At 37.5% G+C, this 24,532-nt stretch overlaps 1 protein-coding gene across 2 annotated transcripts in view; it reads right to left on the bottom strand.

Annotated features, from left to right (window-relative positions):
• Positions 1-1,697: 1,697 nt before the first annotated feature.
• The window catches only part of LOC109428768 (torsin-like protein), a 75,399-nt gene continuing 52,564 nt past the window's right edge, over positions 1,698-24,532 (bottom strand). For both annotated transcript variants that reach the window (XM_062859093.1, XM_062859092.1), the window contains 4 exons: positions 23,630-23,646; positions 10,766-10,952; positions 2,059-2,329; positions 1,698-2,003 (listed from right to left, as the gene is read on the bottom strand). In XM_062859093.1, the coding sequence (XP_062715077.1) occupies positions 1,895-2,003; positions 2,059-2,329; positions 10,766-10,952; positions 23,630-23,641 (579 nt within the window). In that variant the 5' untranslated portion in view covers positions 23,642-23,646 and the 3' untranslated portion in view covers positions 1,698-1,894. The remainder of the gene's footprint in view (positions 2,004-2,058; positions 2,330-10,765; positions 10,953-23,629; positions 23,647-24,532) is intronic.

The following is a 24,532-nucleotide window of genomic DNA, read 5'->3' as shown; positions in this document are numbered from 1 at the left end:
CTTAATAGTTATTTTGTGGAGACCCTTAGGTGCGAACTTTTGCCCCGCACTACTTTATAAGCAATTGTAAGCAAATTACCTCATACAAATGCAAAAGTAAATGTAATTCTCTTATTTAGAAAGTCAAAATGATTGACCTATTGGAGACTGTGAGGATAGAATTGTGGAATCAAAAGTGAAAATAGTTATTGAGGAAAAATAACCACTTTCAAGGTACCGCCGGTAATAAAAACGTAACATATCTTGAAAACTAACGGAGTTACTTCGACAAAGTTATTCAGAACAGCATTTTCTACAATTTGTGAAGACATCAACCTTGTATCTTGAAAAATTCAAAAAGTAAATATTCTATCTCACTTTTAGGGGGATTGATCATTTTTATCAACAGGTTAAAAGAAGCGCGTTACTGTAGTGAAAAACTTCCTCGAAGACTCCATGATGCTAAACGGCATGGTTAAATCAGCAATTGTGCCATATAGTAATTGGATTCTTTGCGTGCAATATTAGAAATCTTTAAAACATCATTTCGTAAAAACACCGTTTCTCGAGAATGGACTGACGGATCTTCGTGAAATTTTGTTGGTAGTTGCACAACCCTTAAAGCCCCGTGGTCAACCTTTTCCTTTTTTGATATCGTGCATTTAGCCAAAATGGCGATCGAAAAATCTCGGATTTTTTCGATTTTTCAAAATTTCAAATCAACGCCCCTCCCCTCTCCCAGGAGGGGGAGGGTTAAAACTTCAGATTTATGAGTTTCTAGTCGGGAGTTATCAGAAAAAGTGAAATTTGGAGCTGGGCAAAAAATTGTCGGACCGTGTAATGGTAATCTTTCAGTACAATTTCGAAATAAGCACGTGAATATCGATCTTTGATAGAAACTCGTGACTTTTGTTTGTAAGCTAATGAAATCATTGGAACAACCGTTTATAAACAGACACCTGCCACCAGTCTCGGGGAAGGGTTTTGTGCGAACTCGCTATAAGTTGGAGGGGTGTCAAGTATATGATATAAGGGCAAATTGAGGGATTTAATACCGAAAACCTATCCCTTTGGCACGGGCTTAGCTGCCGCTGTATTTAATATTACTTACCTTCTCAGATATATTTTGTCCTTTGGAATTGAAAAATCATCATGTTTTTTTTTGCAGATGGTCTATGGCATAGATCAGTTGATGCCATCGCCACCGACGGTAGTAGCTCTTGGGCGAGACTCCTTGACGGGTTTACCATGCGAACCAATTAATACTATCGCTCCTGTGAATTCCGTCGGACATGGAAAACGGAAGCACGATGGATCTATACAGTCTGAACTAGCTGGGCTGACACGAGAAGAGCGTAGGAGAAGACGACGAGCAACATTGAAGTACAGAACAGCACACGCTACACGTGAGTATGGCAAGACTTGTTTAGGAAATTAGCAATCAGTTGTATAATACATAAGATAATGGATATGTATAACTAATCGAAAGTTCTTTACATATAATATTTACTAAACGCTTGCCATTATACTAATATTTTGTTTTTTTAGGGGAACGAATTCGTGTCGAAGCCTTCAACGTTGCATTTACGGAGTTGAGAAAACTTTTACCTACGCTTCCACCGGACAAAAAGCTTTCGAAGATTGAGATATTGAAACTAGCCATTTGTTACATAGCTTACTTAAACCACGTACTAGAAGCATAATCTTAATTTTAAAGCACTTTCTGTTAGATAATTTGTTCAATTGTTTATTTTGTGTAAATAAATCTTATTATATTAGCATAAAGCCTATATACAATCAAGAGATAAAATCAGTCTACGGAGGTAGCAGGTGCTTTTTGCTGTTGTATCTCGTTCCATTTCATCCAAAACGGTTGCCACAGATGGTACCCCTTTTTCAGTTTGTGTCCTTCGATTCACAAATGGAGAAAATGATCCCTCACAATAGCTGCGACTTTTTTGCTTATCCTTTTGCAACCGCCGTTAACGAATATTTCTTCAAATGTAACGTGTTTCATCACCATTCTGAAATTATAGCAATTATTTACGAACATTTGAACAAAGGTCCAATGTATTTTACCTTAAAATGTCCTCGTCTATTTGTGACTTTGTGATATTGTATAATGAAAATTCTTGCATTATGCAGGACCGGACATGTGATGCTTCTAAAGGAAGAAACGGTATGTAATAGTCAACGACATGGGAATCAACCAAGTGACTACGGAAGAAACCAGTATTTTCGTATTTGTAGGAAGCCAGTTGTAAAGCACGTTCGAAATCGTAATAGTCTGCTTCCTCTCTAGTTTTTCCGTTTTTCAACATATTTAGCAGGATGTTCGATATCTCTACACCTGGATGTGGAAAAAAATGTGTCAATTTGCAAATACTATTCTTATTAAAACTAGTACATCAAGAAGAATACAAAACTAAAAATGCATTGCAGACACTAACTCATGGAATGGGTTGTGTGTGGTATCCATATCGCCACCATTTTCAGCCCATCTGCGACCCAATTGTCGTTACCGACGGGTACTGTGAGCTTGGCATCACTTTTTATCGTTTGCTAGACCTAAGACTATTTAGATAAATTGGTTGCAAGACTGCGTAACCCGACGTCTCCACTAGATATGAATGTCTTGTCTTTTTCAGTAATATTCTCTATGCGTTCGCAAAGAAAGCAGGAATTCTGTTTCCTTTATCTGGCAGCAAAATGGAAAGTCTTTTCTGTCTAGTGGAGATGTAAGGTAACATTGCGTTGTACATAAGGAGTCCTGATTGTACAGTAAACTACATCTTACGAGGGCTTCGTAGTCGCCAAAGCCAACGGGGTCTCCTTCGGCTGATTGAGTAGTTCACGCCAGATGCTAAACAGTATAAAGACTGATCTGACAGGGCGAAAGCCGCTGGTAATAGGGCAGTGCATGAAATTATCTCCTTCTCTTTCACTCTTACAGAAATTTTGTAAACAACAAGGCCACGAAACGTCAAAATCCCATACAAAATCAAAACAGTGCAGTGCCCTATAGGCGGTGATATCAACGCCGAACAGTGGTCCAGATTTGAAAATACCTGGCAAAAATTGCCAAATCATAGTATTGTGCAAGCTTTAGCCTAAATGAATGTATTGGAACATGATTTGGAATTCTATTTCATGTTAATGGCATATTCATTATTTGTCGATTTTTTCGAACAAAATGAATGTTTTTCATACGATTTGACTACAATCACATATCATCATGGCGCTATTATTTTGGCAGCTCTTGGCAGTTGCATTATTCCTTAACCGATTCTACATACATAAACGTGCATTTGAACGGAATATCCCCGCGGAGAGTAGCGGGGAGCGTTTTGTATGACACTTTGAAATCGAAGTGTAAGAAATTTTCGTACTATTGCCATGTAATGTAAATTTAGAAGCCAAACGTGATATTTTAATCTCTTGCTCCATTGCAGATGTCTGATATACACAAGAACATATCTACAAATAAACTTTTGGAAGCAATTGAATTACTTATATTGAAAGACTTTTGTAGTGGTTGACGTTGAACTTGTTTGTGTTCTTTATCAAAAATTCAGTAAGCTATTCAGCTATTCAGAGCTGTAACAAGATACAAAATCAATATTTCCATTTTTTAAACCAGTCAGTGCTCTTGGTATTATAGATGAATGCTCGATATACTGTTTCCCATTAAAGACATGTTCAAAAATTGAGTTTCTGCCAGTTTTTTTTTCAAAATTGGACCTCTGTGCGCCGTCTAGTCGTGGAATTTGGAAGTCATTTCTGGAGCAACATTTGAAAAGGGCCCAAGAGGTCTTGTGTATTTTTTCTAAAACGCTCCGTAGGGCATAACAGCAGCCCGCCCACGCAAATGGACACCGTTATCCGAAAGATCGATGTTTGCTCTATCTGATAACGGTCTTAGTTTTTGAGAATAAGCTGAGGGGGGCTCAGGAGCGACGTGTGAAGTCATTGTTTACCAATGCTTGTATGCCCTTTTCAAATGTTGCTCCAGATTTCACGGACTAGCGGGGTCAAAATTTGCTAGAGGCATTGGCCTCGATCTATATCGTGCCATGCTCGAAAAGTATTTATAGCCGGAACGGAGCGGAATCGATGTTCATGGATGTTCAAAGTTCAACAAGTACTTCAAACTGGAGGGTAGATGATGCCTGCACTCATAGCGACCACCTGGGGCCTGTAGCATAATGAAAATTTTACTAATAATATTAGTCTTGTAGCTTGTAACTTATAATTTTCTGTTGCATAAAAATACTACAAGTACAAGTTACAAGTCCAATACTACAAGTCGGTTGGACTAATATTATTAGTAGAATTTACAAGTGTATGTTGCATAAACAAACTACAAGTTTAAAATATTAGCTATGACTTGTACTTTTGATTACAAGTCTCAAAGGTCTTGTAAAATAATTTACAAGTTAGATTTAAAGTGTTGCAGAAGTCATATTTAGTTTTGAATATATCGATTTACCATTTTGATGAACTCGGAAGATATTAATTATCTAACATGTCATCCTTAATTCCAGTTTTCGACGATTAAATTCTGCGGTATGTATTCGAAACTCATTGAAGAGAAAAATAGGGGTAGGCGGGGCATTATGGACACCCGGGGCAGAATGGACACCCTCAATATTTTGAAATATGCGAACTTTTTTGAACTTTTAATGAATGGAGAATATAGTCCATTTGTCTAAAACGTAGTTTCAGGAAATAAACATTCGAAATTAAAATTATACTTGATTTTACACGAAAAAGTTGCGTCCTCCGTTTTTTGTGCATGGAAATTATAATTTTCACACCATCTAAAATAAGATTTAGTGATTAATTTATTGCAGGTCGATTAAAACCTGATATTTCTAGAACACATGCAAGTAGTTTTGCTGTATCTACATGCTTAACATGTTTATATTTTCTTCTTTATTATATCAAAAATCAAGTTTGGAAATATCTTCTGCTCCCGGGGCAAAATGGACACTCACCTTTTTGAAAGAAGCGGCAAGGAAAAAATATAACCTAAATCACAAACCAACCATATTCTTCGATTTCAGTATATTTTCCGTTAAATGTTCACTATAGTAGACATAGGGTGAAACAAATTGGTCAAAAAACGACAGAAGTGGAAAATAGTTGTTCTAGGCACAGCTGTACATGCCGACAAAAACGAAGCTTTATCCAAAACAGCCTGAATTTAAATCAACTGAACAAAAATGAACTACTGCGGCGTATTATTCATCCATAAAAGTTGTTTTGTAATGAAATGACTTTATAGGTGTAGATAATGTACGAAATTCGTAAAAGTCTCATGGTGTCCATATTGCCCCATGGGGGTGTCCATTCTGCCCCGTATGCTTGAAGACGGTCATGAAAAACTAACATTTTTCAAAACATTTTTTGAAGTGGATAAATCATTTTTCTTCGTGAGCATTCTTATGCAATAGATGCTAAATAGACTTTAGAAGGATACATGTATCAAAAAACTAAACTTGTTTGACATCTTGCCAGGTAAAGTTGGCAAAAACCTTAGGGTGTCCATATTGCCCCGCCTACCCCTACACTTTGTATCCAAAATATAATTTCTGCTGAGTCTCTCAAGTTCTCCAAAGTATCCAATACCCATCTTTGATAAGAGGTTTTTGGTAAAATTACATATTATGGTCACTGCATAAGCACAGGTAAAGTTGCAGATGCGAAATAAATTTGAATCAATTGCTTGTATTGCGCATCATTAAGCTAATCAAGAGCTACAATATACATACACTAAGTCGCATCGAGTTGCGACATATAAAAGTAGGTAAAAGCTAAATTTTTGCATCCCAGATCACTTCGGATTTTAGCAAGAAGCATAATACATGTTGCTAAATCTTTATACATTGTTTTTCAACCAGTACTATTAAATCTTTGGGACATTTTACTAAAAATCTAGGTACTTGCAGTACCATATACTTTGTAAAAAAATATTTCGCCAGAGCGGCCGAAAATTATCCAAACAGCACATGCTTTTCTTCATCTATCGTATAAATAATGCAAAACTTCGGAATAAATGAAGTTATTTCCGGATGTTACGCGGAAAATGCAGAATATAAACAAACATCAACTGCCATTTCAAATTAAAAGTGAACTGTCGGATGAATTTTGACAGGTAAATGAACCAAAACAACTTGTATTTTCATGGTCACTAATATTACTAGTGCTAATAATATTAGTGGAAAATTGAGCCTTTATGCAACACAAATTATTAGCACTTGTAATATTAGTACTTGTAACTTGTAACTTGTAGCTAATATTATTAGCCCGATTATGCTACAGGGCCCTGAGTTCGCTACAATATCGACTACAATAACAGGAGGAAGCGGACGGAGGAAGGGGGATTTGGCCAGCCAAAGTTAAGCCCTCGCAGCGGGAGACATCATACTTCGAATACGATGATTTAGAAAGGCCGCTGTTAACGAATCTAAGTAATGACCTGTTGATAGCAGTGCTATCACGTACATGCAATGTCAGGCAAGTTCACCCTAGGAATGGGAGATCATCGGCGTACTGGAGGACTCAAGCTTTTTTTTATATTTATATATATTGGTTGCAAATCTTACGCGCTTACAAAAATATTGGGGTTCTCATACAAACAATCTGGGGTGAGGGGTGTCAGAAAATCATGGAAATTCCCTAACGTAATAAATGGACACCTGGTGTGGGTGGTGTGGGTGCATGCCCTATAAACAGAAACGTGTTCGTTTACGCAAAGCAGATGTTACGCTTGAACTAGAGATCGCAGCAGCAGGCGGTGCTTAGTATGAACGATTGCACCACAGACAAACAGACGTAACACTCTTCAAAACAGCTTGGCACATTCGTTTAACGATCAATTCAAATTTCATTTGATTTGCGCGATCCTTCCACCAGAGGCGCTAGTGTTCGAACGTGTCGATGTTTGCCAGTGTACACGTTGCTGAATGATGCAAACGAAAATTACAGTCGATTTGTGTAGTAGTGTGCGTGTTAGCAAACGTCAAATCGAAACCCATCATGGCCGACTGTGTCTCGCGCGGTTATAACAACAGGTGGCAGTGTGCTCATAAGAAAGACACTGGGCAAAAGTTTTTGATGAATTTCCTTTAAGAGTTACGTCTGTTTGTCTGTGATTGCACTATCACCACAAAGTGCGTCGTCATACACTCTGAACTCTTGGGAGTGATTCGACGATAAGCTTGCGTTTCTTTCTCCTTTTTGGCACAGACCTACTGGTCCATATCGAAGCTTGCCTTTGATAGCCATGCACGTTGATAGCGGCACACGGCGTGTGTATGGGAAAGGTTTATAACAAAAAAATAGGCATCGTCAAATTTTTCGCTATTCAAAAATAGAGGCTTTCAGCTTTCATTTGCACGGTCCCTCAAAAAAATCCACCGAGGGATCTCGAACAACTTTTTCAGAATACTGTTTTTCCCCATACAAAATGAACGGTTCCAAATTAATCCCTATTTCTACTTAACAAACATACCCAATTTTTGTATGAAAAAGTTCCCCCGATAGAATATTTCGATGTTGGGCTTGAATGAAAGCTACACGGAAAAATATTATAACCCAAAGAATAAGTTTTAAAAACTCAAATTTGGCTAAACTGCTTAAAGTTTTAACTCAAAGTTGGGTTGTTTTCTCCCTCGCCCCACCGCAATGTTGTCGAAAACAAAGAGAGAAGCACCGACGCATCCGCTGCTCTTCCGTGGAAGAAGCCAAATTTGGGTTTTCTTGAATTAACCCAAATTTGCGTCATTTGAGGCCTCCGTTGGGTGAAAATAACTTACCACTGGGTTAATTTTTTTGCCGCTCTCAAACGAGAACTACTCACTCACCACTTTCGCTGTTTAACGCAAATTTGAGTTATTCCACGGAAGACCGGGATTGCGTCAAAACAACTTAAATTTGGGTTGATTTGTAGTTCAGTGTAGAAGCGTCAACTTTCACGTAACGTAAAAATTAGCGATGCTTATTTTTTTGTAATAAATTTCTTCTACCAGACACACCGTGGGCATACCTAGGACTGCCAGGTTGATCTCAATGGTCAAATGGCAGCGTTCATGGGTTAGTTATACCAAAGGAAGGTGGACCCACAAGTTGATTTCGAGGGTAGGTAGTATGGCATACCAGGTGATACCAGTTTAGCACCCTATGCGCAGAGATGCGAATCGTTAGCATTCGCGCATCATCCAACACAACGACCCAACCGCGACAACAATATTCGCGCTCCATCAGACATCGCGACGTCGCGACGCGCACGTCGTCGGTCGTCAGCGACACGAAGACTCGAGCCGGTCGGACAGGAGAGACCGCGCCGCCGACGATCGTGCTCTTTCGCATCGCAGCAACCGAGCGGCAAGCACGTGTCATCCAAAACAGGCTGGAGGCAATTTTGCGGCAATCGGCCGAAACTGTAGTGCAGAAATTTACAGGTAAATGATTTCCATGTTATTTGTTTTGCAACATTCTTCATCTAATTTTGTTAGGTTTGTTGAATTTAAATGATGTTTTCGAAGATGTTTGAGGATAATTGAGAAAATTTGAAGGACTTTTTAAAAATACACTGAAGATATTCATCGCGGTTCTACGTTAGATGTCATATAGTTTTTAAAAACTATTTTTTTAATTCGCTGTAACTGAATTATAGCACATTATGGGCGTTAGCGTGGGACACAAAAAGACATTTTACCACAGAGAACAGACATCCAAGTCCAGTTCCGAAACTGTGTAAGGAATGCAACGGCCATTTGAAATCGGCAACACAAGTGGCAATACCGTGGCGCTGCAATCGGTTAATTTCTCATACTAATTTAATTCACCACTTGAAATGTTTCAATTCACCACTGACTGTGGCAATATGGTGTTCGGCGGCGTTAGTGTTGTCATCGTATATTGGTTTGCAATCTTATTCAAGTGAAGATTCAAATCCTTACACAACTTTCTGATTGAAATTTGTTCTAGCCTGGATGTCTGTTCTCGGTGGTAAATAGAAGGTTAGAAATACATGGGATTGGTCAACATATAAATATAAATCAAAGTTAAAAGTATAGCCGCAGACAGACGTTCTAGCTCGAACAAATTTATTCAAATTTTCTATGTAAATTTTCACTAGCGACACCTAGGCAACCGATTGCCACAGTTCAGTCGCGTGCAGTTGACAGTTTGAGAAACCACGTGCTTCCAGCCGCTTACTTACCACCCAATTCACCACCCACCGAAAAATAAAATCAAAACAAACACTGTCAAAATCATTCCTACAATTGCGTCACATTCACAAAGATTTTCCAATGCGAGTGAAGTTCATCCAAATGCAGTTTTATTCAAGCAAATCTATGTAAAATAAAAGTAATAATGTGTAAAATATGTTACAAGAGCCCTGCGCTAATTTGTGCAAAAGATTTTAGACATTAAATAAAAGCCATTTACTCTGCACAAATTATGTGGAAACATTATTAGCGTGCAACACGTGTGGCCTTTTCCCGCCATCCGGCTGGAAGACGACCGTGGTGACAGTTGTTGGTCGCAACGCACATGTGAGGCAGCGATTGAATATGAACGTCGGTAACGCCATCTGTTCGCTGATTGCCACTTGGAAATTTGTGGCGGCCATGTTTTTTACACAAGCTGCTGAGTCAAACTTGAACGTCTGTCTGCGGTATAGCCAAAACTGATGCAGTGGTTCTATTTTGGCCACTGCCACTTTGAATGCAAAAATTAAGTATTAGCTGAATTTTTTTGCATTTTTATACCAAATATAGTTTGAAACCTTTCACTTGAAACATTGGTAGTTTTCATAGGATTATTGGTTATTTTTATGCAAATAGTTTCCCTTAGACCACAGAGAACAGACATCCAAGTGCAATCTGAATTGTGTGTAAAGAATTATTTCATCAGCAACACAAGTGGCAATCTGGTAGCGCTGCAATCGGCGAGTTTCTCATACTAATTTTATTCACCACTTGAAATGTTTCAATTCACCACTGACTGTGGCAATATGACGTTTGGCGGCGCTAGTGTTTTCGACGTATATTGGTTTGCAACCTTACTCAAGTAAGGATTCAAATCCTTACACAAGTTTCTGAACGAAATTTGTTCTAGCCTGGATGTCTGTTCTCTGTGCTTAGACTGGGCGAACCCGGTGCTCGAACCCTATGACATCTAACATCGATCCACGATGAATAATACTCTCAGTATATTTTTTCTATAAGTTTTTCAAATATCCTCAAATATCTTCGAAAACATCATTTCAATCCAACAAACCGTTTTCGAGTTTATCATTTTTTTTCAGAAGCAAGATAGGTTTTTTTCATACGCCGACGCCCTTTTCAAAAGTTAGGTGAGGAAAATGGTTATGTGTTGATGCAAAAGTAAACGATTCATAAAATCCAACGCATGAAGAAAATTTCATTCAAATACAAAAAAATATCGGGTAAATAATGGTAAATTTGTGCGGTTTTTTTCTGCTGGAAATGCTCAAAAGACATATGAGAAAAAAAAAACAGATTAATCAACTCACAGAAATTCGAATATTCAACTCTGGATTCAACTCAAACGTGAAATCTGAATGACTGCAGGTCTTCTTCGACAGATACCAGTGGTATATAATTTGTACAAAGGTGCCATGGTTATGGCCTCACAACTGAACCTCAAATGCTGAATTTCATTGTCGGATCATATCGATAAATTTATCATTTTTCACAATCAACAATAAAAATAAGTAGGATTTTTGATGTTTTAAATAAACTGTACTTACCACCGACGTTCGTTATGAATACAAACATAGCTTTGGATAAACTGACGCCGTCTAAAACCACATTGTGGTTCAACATATGCACGATGTAGTTTACTATTCCGGATGGAATTTCTTCCACGTCATCAAAAATGAACAACGATTCGGGACACTGCCGAAGGCTATTTAATATGGTGTGTTGCAAATCAATCTAAAAATTTTGAAAACAGTAAAGAACGTTGAAAATATGTTTAGTGAGACAATTTTAACCCTACATATTGGTGTCGTGCCAAGCATTACAACACAGTATGTATTTCCAAAGACTCAAGCTGTTTGAAATCAGTCAACTTATCAACTCAAAGGCTAAAATGGTCTCTTAATGTATTATCTACTCAATTTAATAAAACGACTTGTTTCAGCTTATATCTGTTTCATACGTATTTTTTTAAAAGTGTACCATGTAATTTGCATTTTCACATATTTTGACCACTTTTTAATGACTACAGTCAACTTTCGTTCGTTGCACTAAGGTCTTAGCCCAGTTAATGAAAGACTTTCACTAATTGGGCTGAGTTTTCAGCTGTCCAATTACCTCTATCAATATTATTTATTATTGAGATTTGCAGCCCTAGGCTGGCTCATCTCTGTACACCTCTAACAATAGAAATTCAGGGCTACCAACCATGACAAATCGCGCTTCACGTCAAAAAGTGACGTTAGACTTCGTTTTAATTGGGCTATAGCCCACCTAACGGGCGCCCAGTTAAAACAAAACCCACCTAAATGTAGCACAACGAACGAAAGTTGACTGTAGTTACAAATAAAGTTGAGTATTAAACAGCTTGGTGCTTGCCCAAATGCTTTCTTTCAATCTTTCAATTGAAAGATACATTTCAAAAAGGAAGTATGTATAGTATAAGAACACAAATTTACACATGACATAACATAACATCACAGACAAACAGACGTAACACTCTTCAAAACGGCTTGGCACATGCAAGTAACGATCAATTTAAATTTCATTTGATTTGCGCGATTGTTCCACCAGAGGGGCTAGTGTTCGATCGCTTTGACGTTTGCCAGTGTACACGTTGCTGAATGATGCAAATGAAAATTACAGGTATTTTGTGTAGTAGTGTGCGTCTCAGCAAAACGTCAAATCAAAATCCATCATGGCCGACAGAGTTGCGCGCGGTTGTACCAACAGGTGACAGTGTGCTCATGAAAATGACACCGGGCAAAAGTTTTTGATGAATTTTCTGTAAGAGTCTGTTTGTCTATAACATGAACTTTACATGACTTAAATGAAGTTTACATAACGTGTACACCTCTTTATGTCTTTATTTTTATCTGTGCATTCATAAATTCCGAAAGATTCTGAATAAGTTGTATTCTCAATAGCTGCATGCAGTACAATATACCAGTGTAAATATTTCCAATACAAATGCTAAACCCAGGCGTCTACCATAAAAATATGAAAATTACAAAGATACGGACCTTATAGGATTCAACCAGACTGATGGTTGTGAACGGGATTCGTCCTGGGAAACGATGCACGAAACGGCTGTATTGTGCTTTTTGAAACATACTGGATGCTATGAATTGCGACACGTAGGTTTTGCCAACGCCTAAAATAGTTACAACATGTTAAAAGCAACATAAACGCGTTTCGGTTTATAATTGTATATGCGATGAAACAAGGCGATTTTGTATAAGTAGGGAAGTGGAACCATCTCGGCAGGGGTCCTATTTTGGGCACTATTCTGCTATGACTCAGCCAATTCTGAACAAATTGACACAATTTTTGGAACGTGATGAGATACGTATAATATCTAGCCGTGTAAAATTTCAAGTCAATTGGTTTGGAATTGACTGAGTTATAGCGAAGAGTGCCCAAAATACCGGCCGCTACCCAAGTGGTTCGCTACCCTAGTTGGACAATAAAACTTTTCTATGTTTGGTGAAAAAAATTAAAATTAATTTAAAATTTAAATTGTTTCAAACATTAAATTTACAAGAGAATTCTTCTGCTTTTCACCCGTGTTGGCAGTTCACTGAAGTACTATACTGGCAAGTCTTGTCGTAACGTGTTCTGTCAGTTCGGCTGACGATCAGCCAATTTGAATTTTCGATTTGACCCGATTAGTTGTATTTGACAAAACCATCTTTTAATGTTTGGATCGGTATATATTTTATCATGGCTCTTGTTTTAATACAAATGGTGTATTTATTAGTTGTTGTTGTTTGTAGGTTTGTGTCAGTTAATTTTAACTTTGATTTTTTTATTGAACCCGATGACCAAACGTTGATTAATCATTGCTTCGGACGGAACTGTTTTGCAAGAGGATTAAGATTACACTACATATTTGACAGCTTGGACAGCAAACAGCTCGACAGGTCGATAAAGAACGATCAAGTGGTTTTAAAGACACATACATTGGGTGCTTGGGATAGGTGACCTTTTCTCCACAGACAAACAGACGTCTCACTCTACTCACTTCTCATCGTTTTCCTTTTTAACGGATAATTCAAATATTCTTTAGTTCGCAAATCGGTCGCCCACGGCGCTCGCATTATTTTCGCTCCTGTTTGACGTTTGCTCACTACCGCCATCTACTCAGTGAGTTTGTGAAGCACAGCATAATTACCATTGGGCGATTATGTTTCGTGACGATGATTTTAACCGCATTTTGTTCCAAGTGATACGTCTGTTTGTCTGTGTTTTCTCTTTCTCACAAAAAAGTTCAACATGCTGTAACTTTTCATAGAGTGCATAAAAAAATCTCAAATTTTGACTATTGGTCAACCTGTTATATCCCTTACGTGACGGAGAGCAAAAAAGTTAAATTTCCATACAAACGGCTCAACTTTGGCGCTCCAGATTTTTTTAGATTTCCCAACAAAATAACAAGTGTTGTTCCTCATTTGCAAGAACTACTCTTTGTCTTTCGATTTCTAGCTTTGACTACCTAGATAAATCGGAAATTAAAAATATGCGGCAGATAAAATTTTTTCATGTTCTTTCGGATTTTCTCCACTTTTTGTTTAACTTGTTGCAGTAAATCTCACATGAAACGTAAACAAAAGTTGGTTTGCACACATATAAGTATACATAATGGGTCAATTATTTAAACAGTTTATATAACATAAAACGAAGACTAAACAGAAGAAAAAATATGCAAAGCTTTTATTGCTCAAAACTTCGTATTAAAGAGACCCAGTACTTGTTTAGGGCCCATATAGCCGAGGCGGTAAACGCACGGGTATTCAGCATGACCATGCTGAGGGTGACGGGTTCGATTCCCGGTCGGTCCAGGATCTTTTCGTAAAGGAAATTTCCTTGACTTCCTTGGGCATAGAGTATCTTCGTGCCTGCCACACGATATACACATGCAAAATGATCATTGGCAGAGGAAGCTCTCAGTTAATAACTGTGGAAGTGCTCATAGAACACTAAGCTGAGAAGCAGGCTTTGTCCCAGTGAGGACGTTACGCCAAGAAGAGAGAGAGAGAGAGTACTTGTTTAGGAAACCTCAGAAAACGACGCCGTATCTCGGATCTGACGTGCAATTTGGTCTAGTTTTTGGGTACCGTGACCGGCCCTAATTCTGCGCAGTCCTTAATTCGACGCACTTTCTCGAATATACCACAAAATCATGGACGCTAGTTTAATACAAGCTCAAAATAGTAATGAAAAAGTTTGTGAAGAAAAATGTTTCAAACTAACGACCATTATTTTGTAAAAAATAAAATGGTATTGCAAGTACTGAAATTGCCTGAAATCTGTGTCCGTAAAAAAGTTGCCCCATCAGCTGAAGCATTTTGCGATATAAATAATGAAGATAATGTCTGTTTTTCCATGCACGCAGGATGTACTGGTGTCTCCAAGGAATCAGAATCGGCAAACAACAATTGAGTTTTCTTCTTCTTTTATTAATCTTCTTGTTCTTCTTAGGTACGCAGAATTAGGAACCGGTATTAAATGGTGGTCCTAATTCTGTGCAGACATTTCAACACTATGTTTTGAACATATAATTATTGAACAAACATCATATAAATGCCACCATAGTTATAACACAGACAAACAGACGTCTCACTGGTGTGTACTTGAACTGATCCATTGGTAGAAAACGTAGGTAATCAAATTTTTCTAATGAGTTATGTAGTTTTAAAGATTTCGGACCACCCTAACAGCAAAAAAATACACAATTTAGTAAATTTCAATACCAATACATGATTTAAGAACCCCCAAATTAGAGGTTGATCAAAATCTACGTTCAAAAAACACATCGTGATAGCTTATCATCGATTTTTTTACATGCTTTCCATAATCATCAGATTTCAAAATTTGGAACCACCCTAATATAGTAAAATGAACATATATGAAAAGTTTCATATCAGAAATAGATTTAGGGCACTAAAATCATCATAACCTGTGAATTTTAACCATTTCGGATAACATTTGAGGTTTTGTCCGACCTTTGTATGGCGGCTCTCCAATGTGCGTCCCTCCGTAACGCTTTTTTGTATGATGATCCTAAAATTTTTGTATGGGCCGTAACGCTCGGACGTACTCCCCCTCCCCTTAGAGCGTTACATAATTCGAGAATGAAACTAATAGCAATATAAAGAGTTTATACAGTTTATTTTAAAAAGATCTACGAAACGCTTTCTCTATTTGACTTACGCATACCTCTCTCACTTTTTTATGTTTTTCTTTTAAATCACAAGCCAATAATGGTGAACGTGTAATACTAACATTCAAGAATTATAATCGTCTTACTGTTAATGTTGGCCTTTCATTTTTTGTTGGTAACAGTAGGACTCAACTTTTTTACTTATTCGCTTACAGCCATTATTTGAGAACTTTTCGGTATCATCATACGTCATTGCATCTTTAATAATTTTTCTGAAAAAGACAAAAATGTAATAAATAAATTCAGACGGTTAATGGTGGTCAATTACCTAATATCTTCATCGCTCGCTTCGTTTGGACACGAGCGAAGCATGAACTCTTTCTTGATGCACATCTCAACATGTCTAGGCTCCAGAGGTAAGAAGGGCACAAAATGATCAATGACATGCGAATCAATAAGTTTACTTCGATGAAGACCTCCTTGTACGTTGTACGCTCCAAGCTGTGCGATATACTGGAAGTCTTCCAACTCGGTTTCATCACGATACCGACCAGCATCCATGAGAGATTTCAGTTTTTTCGCTATTTCAGCGCCTGTAATAGCATGATGAACTGTTTTTCGTAAATGATACTTGCACAAGAGAATGGAGGATCTATACCTGCGCTGTTTGAGAGAAAGATAAAAATGGCTTTCGAAAAGTCGTATCCTTTCAAGTAAGAATGGTGATCCAACAGCGACACTATGGAGTCAAAAACTCCCATTGGCATTTTTTCAATCTCATCAAAAATGAATAACGAATATTCACATTTCTTGACCGTCTCTTTCACCTTGTCAGCAAGATCCTGAAAAATATTATCCTCTACATTATGTTCAATTCTGTCAAGCGGATTTGCTATACCTTGTCTGTATTGGTTGCAGTGAATTTGTACACAAAATTACTCTCTATCCCTTTTTCGAAAAGTGCTGCTGCCACGAAATCAGACACGTAGTTCTTCCCTGTTCCTGTAATGCAAACGGTGCCTTTTTTTACTGACGATGGAAATGAATTGGTCTCATTATTAACCCATTAACGCCCGAATTATGCCACAATCACAGTAGGTGTCTGATTTTTTCTGGAGTACCTCAACCCCATACAAGAAAGATATTGTAGTCCAGAGGTTCCCAAACTTTTGGCTATCGCGGCGCCCTTTGACATTTCCAAAAATGTCGCGGCGCACCAAAGTTTTTAACATTTTTTTTAAATTTTGGGCAACTTCCACTTTACGGTGTGCAAGACAAAATCGTGAAACACTTCTCTAATATCATGTTTTCAGAATTCAATATTTGGAAAAATATTTTTTAAATAAATTTCTCAAAGATAGTTTAAATATTTATAAGATTTCAAAAATCATGTTGATTTTATCATACAAGTTTAAAAAAAAAGAAGAAACTTAGATGTACAGGTAGAACAAGCTGCTGAATTTCCAAAATTCAGTCAAAAATTCTAAAGCGTTTGCAATAATTAAAGAATTCCTATTGAATGAAAATGACTACACAGAGCTTGACCAAAGCTTCAACTTTTTGCGGAAATTGCAAAGCAACACTTTTATTATTTTGGAAACTTTCGGCAAACTGGGACACATGAAGAGATTGTAAAGACCTGCCAGGTGGGCTTTGATTGAACTTATTTTCATAAATTTCAACTTAACCCTTTGGTCCTGGATTGGCCATATAGGGAATCGCGCTACTTGGGCGGTGGCTTCTATATTCGTCTGTTTTCCACTATAGCTCAGTCAAACTAGAACCAATTGACACAACTTTTGGAATGTGGTGAGATAGGTATAGTATCTACCCGTGTACAACATTTCAAGTCAATTGGTTCAAAATTGACTGAGTTATAGTGGAAAACAGACGAATATAGAAGCCACCGCCCAAGTGGCGCGATACCCTATAACCCCATTTATAAAACCGAGCATAACGAGTTCAGCGAGGTTGCGGAAATACTGATGAAACAGTCCGATTCAAAAAAATCAAAGCTAGCTCTTCACACTACCAGATCGGAAAACCTGCATGCCGCTAAGCTGTTCCGAAGACCTTGTTATTATTCTGAAAAGAACGTAAATAATGTTCATGAAATTAAAACTTTGGACAAGATATAGTAAAATCAAAAGCTTATGCTTAAGCTTATGCTTAAGAATTCCAAAAACAATTTCAAAAACTTGAAATTTTAAATGTGGTTTAAATTGATTATTTAAACATAGCACCACCAGACACCAGAAATCCTATGGAACAATCGAAGAGTCAGGAAAGATTAAAAAAAATGTGAGCGACACTAGTTTTACTAATAAAAAAAATTGTTCCGCAATACAAATAATGAGTTTGTTTTTTTGTTTCGTCACAAAAGCAAAAATCCTGCGGCGCACCTGGGAAAGGTTCGCGGCGCACCAGGGCGCCGCGGCGCACAGTTTGGGAAGCACTGTTGTAGTCATTTAAACGGAAATCTACGGTGAAATTTTCGTTTTAATACACAGTGGGGCAAATGCACGTGAAACGTTGAAAAAATATGTTTCTGTTTTTGTGCAGCTACCTTATTTCTATGAGCTATGTAAATCTATTTTAGATGACTGATCATGATGCAAAGAATAATTGATATTCTCTTAATAAAAAAAATACTGTTTGAAATGTTCCAGAAAGGGTTTACATTAGTAATAACTAAAAAAATCTACCAGTAGTTTATCAATGGATAGTTTTCAACAGTTTTTGGGCATTCCAACATGCATCATTCTAATAATTTCTATATATAATGGGTTGATATTCGGCATACTAGTAGTATATCCTGCCCATCGTATCCTTCTGGCTTTGGAAACCGCAGAGCGTAACGAGCACGTGGCTCACCCTCTGCCGCCACAGCTCCAAAGATTATCCTTAGCACTCGTCATTCGAAAACTCCAAATGTTTGCAAATCTTCTTTGAGCATGGTTTATGTTTTATTTTATAAAGGGCCACCTTATTAGCGTTCTGCACATCTCATCTCTCTCAGCTTCTTCCGTAGCTCACAGTAGAAACGATTTCCGCTTTTGATGCGTGATCGTATTTCACGGCTCACGTAATTTACAGCTGTGGTTATATGGACCTGAGTCTTTTATGTAGTTCTATTCTCGAGATACACAAGTTCAAAATTGCTATGTGTTGCGGCGAAATTTAGCCATTTTACCCTCACACCATCAGTGAGAGTAGTCATATGCTATTAGCTTCACTGTAGGTGGTACAAATCAAACGAGTAGGAGGTAGCGATAGTATCAAGTGCGTTGATCACTAGTCGATCACAGTAAGGGGCTGTCCATAAATTACGTAAGGGAATTTTTGCGATTTCTCGACACCCCCTCCCCCCCTTGTAAGATTTTTTGTATGGCGCGTAAGATTTCTCAAACCCCCCCCCCCCCCCTCCCCCTATACACCCTTACGTAATTAATGGACAGCCCCTAAGTTTGTTAGAATTTGTAATAAGTGGAAACTAGATCCGGGTTGAACCGAAGCCGATCATTATTATTGTCAAGTGGCTGAAGAATTTTAAGTGTTTTAAAATGGAAAAAGAACAATAAAATTAAACAAACTATTCCAGTTTTAGCAACTTTGATTCAAGCAACCACCAGTGTGCTCCATCTGCTCAAAGAATTCCAGTAAAATTCTACCTCGGCAGCACTATGAATCATTGAAACCGCCTAACAGTCTAACCTAAAACCAACCAGTTCATCATAGGATAACAACTCTCCTGAACGAGCACGAAAAAGAGAGGAGAATGGAAGACGGTGCAACATGCTTCATTTTCCACGGTATTAGCACTTACTAATCTGTGAATAGACCATTGGGCATTCAAGTCTTCTTGTATCTAACCAAATTGCTGGGCGCTAGTTGATCAAATTACGTTCAATTTATCCATATACATATATTTTGCATCAGTAGGTCGGCTCCAGAGGCACGTTCGACCAAAACGAATGTCTTTGAGATGAGAGTAACAATGAACCCGAGTAAAGATAACAAATTGATAGCACATAGCACGTTATCGAAAATTACGTTATCATTAAGTTCAAGTTGATAACTAATTATACTACGCTATATTTTGTTCAACACTGTATTTAGTTGTAAATTATATGAATAGTTTATATGAAATAAGACGGCTGTTTTGTTACCAATCATTAGCAATGCAGTTTTATTTTATTGTAAAACTACTTTACCAATATTAGTTCAGAATTTTTAGAGCCCACTTGCGCCACCTAGCGTACAAACCTACAACCAACTAGTTCACTATCAGATAGCTCTTGATGTCCTGATCGACCTTGTCGAAGTCAAAATTCTTCTATGTAGTCGGATTCTCTAGAAACAGAAGTTCGGAATTTTTAGAGCTCACTTGCGCCACCTACCGGATAAACCCAGAACCAACTAGTTCTCTATCCGTTAGCCCTTGATGTACTGATCAGGCATGGAAATGAGACTTTTTTCTGTTTACCGTTCATCGATACCGGCAGTAAAATAAAAACAAAACAACGGCAGCACCAATACCATCAGATGTCGCGCCAACGGCAGTCGAGCAGACGCTTGACGGTTTTCGCTTCCCCACGAAAATTTTTATGAGCAGTCATGCTGAGGCGGGTGATTGCGAAAAATGTCAAATATTTTCAACTGCTAATAACTCACTTGTTTTAATAAATAACTTAATTCGATTTGCACAAACAGCTAGAGCACACTCCTAGCTTTGCGATGCATGTAAAGAAGTTTGTCTAGAAGCGGTTTGAAACGCAGAAAAATGCGAAAATGGGAGAGACAGAAATTTCTGTCGTCGTTGTGCTCGAGTACTGGCGCTCTCGCACTTGGAAACCGTTTCGAGGAAGAAGGCTGCAGGAAAAAAAATGTTATGACATTTATTTTTCGAACAGTTTGAGTTTGGCTGGGCCTGTGATGTTCGTGTGGAAAAATGTCAAATGTACAGCCGGTAACCGTTTTTTCCAGTACATTTCTCATCCCTGGTACTGATCAACTTTGCTGAAGACGAAATTTTTCTATGAAGCTTGATTTTCGAGATTCAGCAGCTAAGCATTTTTAAAACTCTAGCGCTACCTGGCGGATGAACCTCAAACCAACTCACTATCGGCTAGCTTGTGATGTCCTGATTGACCTAACCGAAGACAACATTTTTCTATGTAGTCTGATTATCGAAATACAGAAGTTCCGAATTTTTATGGCTCATTAGCAGCACCTAGGAGAATAACCTTGAACCAACTAATGCACTATCGGGTAGCTCTTGATCTCCTGATCGACCTTGCCGAAAACGAAATTCTTCTAAGTAGTCTGATTCTCGAGATACATAAGTTAGATTTTTTAGAGCCCACTTGCGCCACCTAACGGATAAACCTAGAACCATCTAGTTCACTATCGGATTGCTCTTGATGTCCTGATCAATCGGCATGGTCAGACAAAAATTTTCTAAGGAGTCTGGATGTTGAGAAACAGAAGATAAGATTTTTTATGACTCGCTAGCGCCACCTAGTGGATAAGCCTAGAGCCAACTAGTTCAGTATCGGATAGCTCATGATGTCCTGATCGACCTTGTCGAAGACGAAATTCTTCTATGTAGTCGGATTCTCGAGATACAGAGGTTTTAATTTTTTAGGATTCACTAGCGCCACCTAACGGATAAACCTAGAACTAACTAGTTCACTATCGGATAGCTCTTGATGTCTTAATCAACCTTGCCGAAGACGAAATTCTTCTATGTAGTCGGATTCTCGAGAAACAGAGGTTTATTTTTTTAGGACTCACATAGATTTTTGAAGTCCGTTTACGCACAGAGAACAGACATCCAAGTCCAATCTGAATTTTGTGTAAAGAATCATTTCTTCGGCAACACAAGTGGCAATAGTGCGGCGCTGCAAACGGGTAATTTCCCATACTAATTTAACTCGCCACTTGAAATATTTCAATTATTCACCACTGACTGTGGCAATATGGTGTATGGCGGCGTTAGTGTTGTCATCGTAGATTGGTTTGCAACCTTACTCAAGTGACGATTCAAATCTTTACACAACTTTCTGAATGAAATTTGTTCTAGCCTGGATGTCTGTTCTCTGTGGTTTACGATTGCCTGAAGAAAAATCTTTTACTTCTTAGAATATAATAACAATATGTTTTATCACTGCCTTTATCTAATTTGTACGTATATGAAAATCAAGCTTTCTGTTTGCTGACCCATCTGGCTAATGTGAAAATTATGTGAGGCAAGATGAATCATGTTTTGAAAATTGATTATCAATAAATAAGTTTAAAACTGTATGATCTTTCTAACATCTAATATCATTGCAGACTAGTGTATTTAAGAGTCGTGGCAGAGAACAGAGACATTTGATTTGTACTTAGAACGTTATAAGAATCCATCTCCTAGGTGACCCATCTTGCCCCCACCTCCTTTTCATATGCTCCTGAAAAAGAATAATAGATGCAAAGTATCCCGAATTACTATAATACCCGGGATAATGTTTTGTGCCATTAAACATGATGAAAAAGTAAGCGAATTAATTTCTTGGACAAGAACGACTATGTGCACCAACAACAAGCCCAGTTTCGTGTTGAAAAGAAATCGCTCAAGGAATTTCTTGACCTGGCAGAAACTTTCTACAGTGTCTGTCATTTGAATTATCATTTCTTCCCAACTGTGTACTGCGATCAATGGAAAATAGTTTCTTGGGCGAATCAGGAAAGAAATTTCCCATGCATCAAGATAGGCCGAGGAATTCCTTCTGAACTAATAACAGCTATCTATCTATATCAGTGGTCACCAAAGTGCGGCCCGCGGGCCACATGCGGCCCTCGTTTATAAGGGTGTTATAGGTTTTTTGCGGCCCGCGAACTGGTTTTTAAATGAACTAGAATGGGGCCCGGTAGCAGGTTTAAAATGTCAGGCAGAATTTTTTCCTTATCTTAACATTTGCACGAGAATGACTATCAGCTACTAAAACACTGTATGATTCGTGGATTTTTTTCAACAGAAGTATAAATAAAATACAAAACTTTTCTGAGTCAGTATGTCAACTCTCAATGAATAAGGACTTAGTTCGACAACCAATGACTTTTCTCAATATACTAAGATTTGCTGGTACATCAACCAAGGCATTTTATCTGATCTTCACAATTTTGCAAATATTCAAAAGTTTTTCGAACTGTAGAAGGCTTCAATAATCCGAGATATAAATTTAGGTATTTTCAAAAGTTGATATATCAGAGATTCTCCAAGACATTTCTTTAGCAATACTTTCAAACATTTCTAAAAAATGTTGAATCAAAGCTTTGCAAAAACATGCTTAAGAAAATGTTTAAGGAAATTTCTCAGAATTCCTTTAGAAATTCTTTTCCAAGTTTAGAAATAACACCCACAATTATTTTTGTTCAATTGGAAACTCCTCTAACAATCTTTGAGAAATAATCTTCTAAAATTGACTACACATATTTCTCAAAGATAAAGTAAGCAGGTTTTAAGGGCACGTCTTCATTGGCCACCTAAGAAATACTGCAAAATTTTATTCAAAATTTTCCCTAGCTAAATTTGGAAAATTCCTCCAAATCCCCTGAAATTGCACCTACAAATTATGCACAGATTCTTTCAGAAATTTCTTATGACCATTAAATTACAAAAAAAGAAATCGCAAACAAAATTTCAAATAAATGGTTTTACTGCCTAAACCTGTATGTTGCCAATATCAAATTATTGAATGACTAGCGGCCCGCAATCTCTATCCTTAATTCAACTTTGGCCCGCTAAGACGGTTAGGCTGAGGATCACTGATCTATCTATATAAATAAAAATGGAATGGTGTTTGTATGTCACGAATAGGCTCGGGAACGGGCCAACGGATCTACATAATTCTTCCAATATTTCATTCGTGCGGGGCTCCGACGTGTTCGTACGAAAAAATAATTAGAAAAATCGACCGGGAACGCACCGAAAACAAAAAAGTTGGAAATTCCATTTTGCGGCGTATTTTTCTGCAGAGCTGCATGTCAAAAAACATAGTAGGCAGGCAGAACGACGTTTGCCGGGACAGCTAGTATAGCAATAGGGCACTGCATGACATTCTCTCCTTCTCTTTCACTCTTACAGAAATTTTGTAAACAACAAGGCCAAGAAACGTCAAAATCCCATACAATATCAAAACAATGCAGTGCCCTATAAAAGCAAAAGCCAAATTTTTCAAGATGCTTATTTGTAATTTTTTAAACTTACCGGAGGTCCCATGGAAGCTGAAACAAATAAAATATAAACATTATATTACATATTATGTTGCACAAATTGGATTGTAACCACATACACAAACTTTTCCCCTATACCCGATAAATGGCAAAGCAAAAGCAAAATAATAACTAATTTTATTGTCAGTGTTGGGGTTATTTTGATATTGCCATGAAAAAAAACATTGAAACCCACACATTAGGCTGATACAAATTTAATTTTGACTTTTTGTCTCCCCCCTTCAAAAATGTTTGGCAGGATTTTGCATATTGAGGGGCAGATAAAAAAAATATCATAATACAGTCCGGATTCGCTGGTTGGGTTCGAATCGTGTTCGTTCATTGGGGCAACTGACAACTGATCAAAATGCTCTAGACACGCGCAAGTGACGAGAAATACATCACGAAACACTCACATACTTGCGCAAACGTTCTGTATACAGGAGCTGTGATGTAGAAATCCTCTACATAGAGATGAGCGGAAGTTACACGCAGAAAAATATATATTAAATCCAAAAATAAACGACTTTGAAATAAAGAAAAATAGTCTTTGATCCACGGCCTAAGTGCTTTTTTCATTGATTCAATAACACTGAGTATTAGTTTCAAAGCACTTTTGTTATTGTTTTTAAGTCTAGCTTTCGGAAGCTTGAATGTAAATTCAAAAAGAAAAATATTCGATTCGAATACTCCATTACATTGAAACAAATATATTTCGACTTTATTTCAAAAAATATTTATTTTTGAAGCAAAATTCTCATATTTTAGAATCAAAAACTTATTTTTGTTTTAAAAATAGTATTATCTGTTATTAATATTTTTCAAAAGATTCAATAAAAATAAATAGAAGTTTTAGGGACCATATTTGCTTTATTTGTATCATTTTTACATACAAATC

This window comes from Aedes albopictus, chromosome 3 (assembly GCF_035046485.1).
Source record: "Aedes albopictus strain Foshan chromosome 3, AalbF5, whole genome shotgun sequence".
Classification (NCBI taxonomy): domain Eukaryota; kingdom Metazoa; phylum Arthropoda; class Insecta; order Diptera; family Culicidae; genus Aedes; species Aedes albopictus.
This window is presented reverse-complemented; position numbering and strand designations above follow the sequence as displayed.